General features: G+C 38.9%; 1 protein-coding gene across 1 annotated transcript; it reads right to left on the bottom strand.

Annotated features, from left to right (window-relative positions):
• Positions 1 to 3,707: 3,707 nt before the first annotated feature.
• On the bottom strand, positions 3,708 to 5,680 carry LOC103933189 (reticulon-like protein B1). Its single transcript, XM_009342851.3, has 5 exons — positions 5,388 to 5,680; positions 4,812 to 4,992; positions 4,548 to 4,689; positions 4,237 to 4,306; positions 3,708 to 4,150 (listed from the first exon to the last, which is right to left on the bottom strand). Exons 1-5 carry the CDS (start codon positions 5,611 to 5,613, stop codon positions 3,987 to 3,989), a joined length of 783 nt encoding a protein of 260 aa, XP_009341126.1. The 5' UTR covers positions 5,614 to 5,680; the 3' UTR covers positions 3,708 to 3,986.
• Between the last annotated feature and the right edge of the window lie 691 nt (positions 5,681 to 6,371).

Consider the following 6,371-nt stretch of genomic DNA (forward strand, 5'->3'; position numbering starts at 1 on the left):
CTATCCAATGTGAATCTTTGTACTTATATGATTACCTTGAATGTGATCTGGAACGCATTCCAACATCTCATTCATACTTTGGCCAGAGATTCCAAATCATATCATAGAGTATTCTCCCTCAAACAGTTTGAAGGTTAGAGATCCCTTGTTGCGCATTCACTTGCCTCCATGGCTAAGTGGCTTAACCCCGACGATGCCGTGGACACCCTGATAGAGTGACTTTGACATAATCAAAGATTAAGGACCTAACCACAAGACAACTGTGATGCCTCAGGTCAAAAGACTAATTTGCATTATCCCAACCATGAGTTCTCATGTGACATGAATATGAGAACTCTTCGTTGATCGTGTTCAGTGAACTCATTCTCTATTGAGCACCTACGTACTTGTCTTGATGTCACACACACCAATGACTCGAGACTAGTCACTCTCCCTGAGAGAAGACATAGCACGTACTGATCTTAACGGACTGTCAATGCCCAATTGACAATCCTATGATCAGGAACGTTTAGGATGTGTCAACGAAAGAATGGTCTCATGAATCTAACTTCTTTAGATCGCATTCTTCCAATCACATATTCCTTGGACTTATCGTTTAAGCATATAACATTTATATGAGACGGCTCAAACAATAATGTTTGCCCTTTAAACTACATTAGTTTGAAATGTCCGTAAAGTATCATCATATGATTGGTTTTAGGGCACATTTCCAACATTTTTTTTTCTAGCATGATATAAAATTATTCATTTACTTCAAGTATTTGACTTTTCTTTTGTCAATTCACGCATATAAATACATTTAAAATATATAGGTTGCGAGTAGCATGTTGTGGTTCAAAAAATATTTTCTGCACACGCATGAGCGCATGCATGAAGGCTAGTTATATATAAAGAGAATGGAAAAGGTGAATAGTGATTTGGTGTCACCATGCTTCAACCAAAATATTTGGACTAAAATGCCCCCCAAAAAAAACTTCAAAGGCATTCCAAAATAATACATCAGATAAGGTAGGGGCATTTTTGTCATTTTAACAGTATTTCTTTAATAATTTACTTTTTGGTGCTGTATATTTTTTTTTAATTAGTACCTTACAATAAGCTAGCAATAATTTGATTCAATTTCTTTATTTTTAAACACATTCAAAACATCTTAAGAGGCGTGTAATGTCGGTCATAAAAAAAAATTTTGCACACGGATAACAATGTGATTAAATAAGTTATCAAATGATTATTTTGTTTTTTTAACAAACGATATTATCTACACTAAAAGGGGGGTGTTTTCTTAGCTTCACAATGGGCTAGCAACACAAAAACTTCAAAGGCATTCCAAAATAATTCATCAAATAAGGTAGCTGTGTGACATCCCACATCGCCAAGGGGAGTGATCCTTATATGTATATTCCCATCCCTACCTAGCACGAGGCCTTTTGGGAGCTCACTAGCTTCGGGTTCCATGGGAACTTCGAAGTTAAGCGAGTAGCGCACGAGAGCACTTCCAGGATGGGTGACCCATTGGGAAGTTCTCGTTCCCAGAAACAAAACCGTGAGGGCGTGGTCAGCACCCAAAGCAGACAATATCATGCTACGGTGGTGGAGCAGGCCCAGTAAGTGGTTCGTCCTGGGTCGGGATGTGACATTTGGTATCAGAGCCTAACTTTGGCCGTGGTGTGCCGACAAGGACGTTGGGCCCCTGAGGGGGGGGGGTGGATTGTGACATCCCACATCGCCCGGGGGAGTGATCCTTATATGTATATTCCCATCCCTACCTAGCACGAGGTTTTTTGGGAGTTCACTCGCTTCGGGTTCCATGGAAACTCTGAAGTTAAGCGAATAGCGCACGAGAGCACTCGCAAGATGGGTGACCCATCGGGAAGTTCTCGTGTGAGTTCCCAGAAACAAAATCGTGAGGGCGTGGTCGGCGCCCAAAGAGGACAATATCGTGCTATAGTGGTGGAGCGGGCCCGGGAAGTGGTCCCCCGGGGCCAAGATGTGACAAGTTGCATTTTTGTTATTTTAACAGTATTTATTTAATAATTTACTTTTAGGTGTTTTTTTTTATATTTTAATTAGTACCTCTAGGGCTAGGTTTGATTGGCAAACCGTGCCAAATTCCTTGTGCCATATGCTAGCAACATATACATAATTACCGAAAATCAATTACCGCTAGCCAATAGTCTTCTTGCGGTTGCCAAAAATCGGTTCAGCCGAAATTATTGGCTGGTTCGGTTTGTCAATGGCAAAACCGGTGGTTTCCACATGTTGCTTGCTATCTTCTAGTTCTAAGGCTCATTTTGATTTTCAGATTGGGATGCTTGTTCGGTTGCATTGTGTGGTTCATTTTGGGTTAATCCATGTTGTGCACCAGCGGTTGATTGGCTAGACTTCATCATCCTAAACATAAGCAACGCATATATATTTACGTGTATATATAATATCAGTAATCATCATGCTATCAATTTTGTTAACAATATTTTCTATATTTATTATGGCATGGATCATATACATATACATATACATATATTTTTTAAACCCTAAAACTAAGGAGTCATTTATTTTATAAACCCTAAAACTGAGGAGTCAACAGTCAAGCATGTAAAAAATACCTAAAATATCTAAATAGGAAAAAAAAAATACACACACACTATATACCTAAAATATCTAAATAGGAAAAAATACACACGCACACACACACACCCACCATTATGAGCTGACCGGTATGGTTTGGTCGGTAAATCGATTTATGGCAAAATTTTCCACCCCTAAAAGTACCTCACAATAAGCTAGCAATAATGTGATTCAATTTCTTTATTTTTAAACATGTTCAAAACATCTTAAGAGGCGTGTAATGCCGGTTATAAAAAAGATTTTTCGCACGCGGATAACAATAAGTTATCAAATGATTTTTTTTTTTTTAACAAACGATATTATCTACACTGAGGGGGAGGGGGAGGAGGGGTGGGCTTAGCCTTACAATAGGTTAGCAACAAAAAACTTCAAAGGCATTCCAAAATAATACATCAAATAAGGTAAGGACATTTTCGTTATTTTAACATTATTTCTTTAATAATTTACTTTTTGGTGCTTTTTTTTATATTTAGTACCTCATAATAAGTTAGTAATAATATGATTCAATCAATTGCTTATTAAATATTATTTTTTCTATTCTTAATATAAATTCTACAGAGATCGATTTTATTATGTGAATTCAATTGCTTTAATTGGTTTATGAGGAATTTCTTCCAGCATGATCTAAAATTATTCATTTACTTCAAATATTTGACTTTCCTTTTATCAATTTACGCATATAAATACATTTAAAACATATAAGTCGCGAGTAACACGCCGTGATTTATTACCTGTCAATAAGCAATCCCGTTGTTTCATGGCACCTAGTTTTAAATCCTTGCCATTCAATCTAACACTAGCTGTAATTGTGGTTTTGACAAAGTCCTTAAAGCCCACCCAATCAATTCAGTCTTACCAATCAAATTCGAAGGTGGATGCATTGGTCACTTAAAAATGTTCAATTGTATCAAACACCAAGTTAAAAGAAAAATGTCGGAATAAGGCTTTGAAGAAAAACACCATCGATTCGTTTTGTTTATAATGAACAAGAAATATTCAACTTGAACCACAAGCAAAATCACCACAAAAATTAGTCGTTCATCGTAACTTTAGGACCAAAGTATCATGCTCACAACCAAAAAGAGAATCAAGCATGAACTAATATATATACCATAACAGTTCATACATTAACCGACGATGTATAGCAGCATTGAATAACATAAGGTCATCATAATTGAAATATGGGTAAGGTTTTAATGGCTTCCCACGATTATGTATAAGCACAAGAACGGAACCTAATTCTCGAAACTAGACCACACGAGTATAGTCATTCAAATTACAAACCCAAAACACTTGAACAGAAAGGGAAGCTTAACTACGAATCCTAGAGCTTTAGAACACGACATAACACCCCAAGCTTTCTAAGACCTCTTGCTTTTTAGACCATGCGGAATCTTGCTCAAAACCTTGGCATCAAACACGGCATACTGCTTTTTGAACTCGATAGTCGCCTTCTCTGCAAGCGGGTCGATCTTGTCTTCGTACTTCTCATAAATGACGGGCACGGTGTGCAGCAAAACAAAGCCTGTAAAACAAGGCCAGACATTAATAAGGGAAATAAAAATATATCATGGGCATCAAAAGCACACACAAGTTCTCCGTAGTCCTTACATATGTAAAACAATGTCAGGAAGTTGCACCATTTGCCCACAACAGACAGAACCCACAAGCCAGCAATAACCTGAAACCGACAGTTCATCGTTAGACTAACAGAGAAACAAAACCATACAACAAAATCAACGAAACCTCGCTAACTTAAGGGATGAAATTTAGCATGGCACAAATTCTAAATGCTGTTAACCCATGACACGTAATGTACGCAAATTAAGCTACTGAGTTTCGAACGAATAAAAGCTGAATCAAGTCACATTATACTGATTGGCAGACGTGTTACAAGAGTTATAAAGATCAAATATTCTTACAGCGAGGAATTTTTTCAAGTCTCTCCCAGATGCAATATCATGAAGCAGTGCAAATCCACAGTTGATTTGAACTCTCAGCTCAGATGCAACCTGCAGGAATGGTTCTTCAGGAAGGTGAACTTTCGGGATATGAGGGGGAGTCCTACACAAGCAAAGTTATTAACCCATTAGGCAGTGATCCAAACATAACCATATATTACATTGAGATCCTACACAAGCATCCGGACAATGAAACAATGAAATCGAAAAGGCCGAACGTCTTACTTGTGGATAAACGCATGGGCATTGGACCAGAGGAACAAGATTGCCAGGGCACAAATCAGAATGTAGCCAACAAGTGTAAGCAGGTGGTACTCAAGCAACTCGAAGAGGACCCAGATGGCTGTGGTTCCGATGAGAACTCCAGCCGAAACCTTCTTGTTTCTCCACAAGAACACATCAGCAGCTGCAACAGTTCACCAACGTCAAAATCCAAAATCCAAAATCCAAAATCTAATGCAATATTGAAAAAGGAATCGAAGATTCCAAAACTTAATGAACTAATTAGTGGATCAACTTCACCGATCGGAACTGCTCAACTTATCCGAGCACAGCAATAGATGCTCAAAAAGAAAAACTCTGATCGGCTCAGAAATTTTCTAAGCATCCAAACACAGCTTAAAAGCAATCTAAAATCCCAGATCACCATACAACCGACACAAATCCAGTAATCCACAATTCCTAAAACCCTAAATCACTACTCGCAAATAATATATATATATATATATATATATATATATGTATTCATTTCAAATAGTAGTGAAAGTAAAAACTTCAGAGAAAGATAATAGATGTCCGTACGCTTTCCACCGCCGAGCACATGGTGAACCGGCCTCTCACGGCCGAAAATCCGGAAAACCTTGGCCTTCACCGACTCGGTCTTCTTCTCCGATTTCTCGTTATCCGAGTCGGAAGACGAGGAAGACGACGAATCGTGATCACCGACGTGGATCTTGTCGCCTATCTTCTCCAACAGTGATGGCTCATCCTCCACCGGCGATCCAGCGTGCTCCTTCTCATCGGCCATGATCTCCTAAATCCGATCCGGAACCCGAAAAGTTGAAAGTATATAAAAATCGCACCGAAACGCTTAGACGAGTAACGGAAATGATGCACGGACAATAAGTAGGGTTTTGGGGCTGGGATAAGAGCGGGGATAAAAAAGGGTGCGGGAAACGAGGTCACATCTGGGCCGTTAATTTTGATGATTGGCGCGAGGCTGGAGGTTCGGGTCCGGAACCGGTTGGTTCGGGGGAAATTTGAAACAAAGTGACCGACCTGGTTTGAAAGGTTGCGAACCACGTGGCGGGGAGCAGTGAGAACATGAGTGGCTTGGACGGTCGGGTGACTTTTTTTCCCTTGGGTAGGTTCTTTGTGGGGTCCACTCCCTTCGTATAGGGCTCCACGTTGTGATGGAGGGGTGGAGGTGGATCCAGATTGGGGGTAGTATTGTCCAACGAATTTTATTTTATTTTTTGTTATGGGGAGGCATTAGGGGTCAAATTTAGAATTTTAAAAATTAAAATTGTGGTAACTTAATAGACAAGAAATGGATAAAAAGGGAAAAATCAATTGATAATTTTTTTTTTTGTTGAAAAGTCTCATGGGCAATGAATGCCCACAGTTTCATTAGTAGAATTCTTCAGCATGGGTAGCAGTTTTCAATGCCCATGCAAAGTGAAAGTGGAAAATGAATTGCATTGTCAGAGGACGTGTTATAAGTTTTAACATGTAGTTAATGTATGAGTTTGGAGTTGCTCTATAAATAGAGCACTCCATATGTTT

The sequence above is a fragment of a genome, unplaced genomic scaffold, assembly GCF_019419815.1.
Source record: "Pyrus x bretschneideri cultivar Hongxiangsu unplaced genomic scaffold, Pyrus_bretschneideri_v1 Contig40, whole genome shotgun sequence".
NCBI classification, from domain to species: domain Eukaryota; kingdom Viridiplantae; phylum Streptophyta; class Magnoliopsida; order Rosales; family Rosaceae; genus Pyrus; species Pyrus x bretschneideri.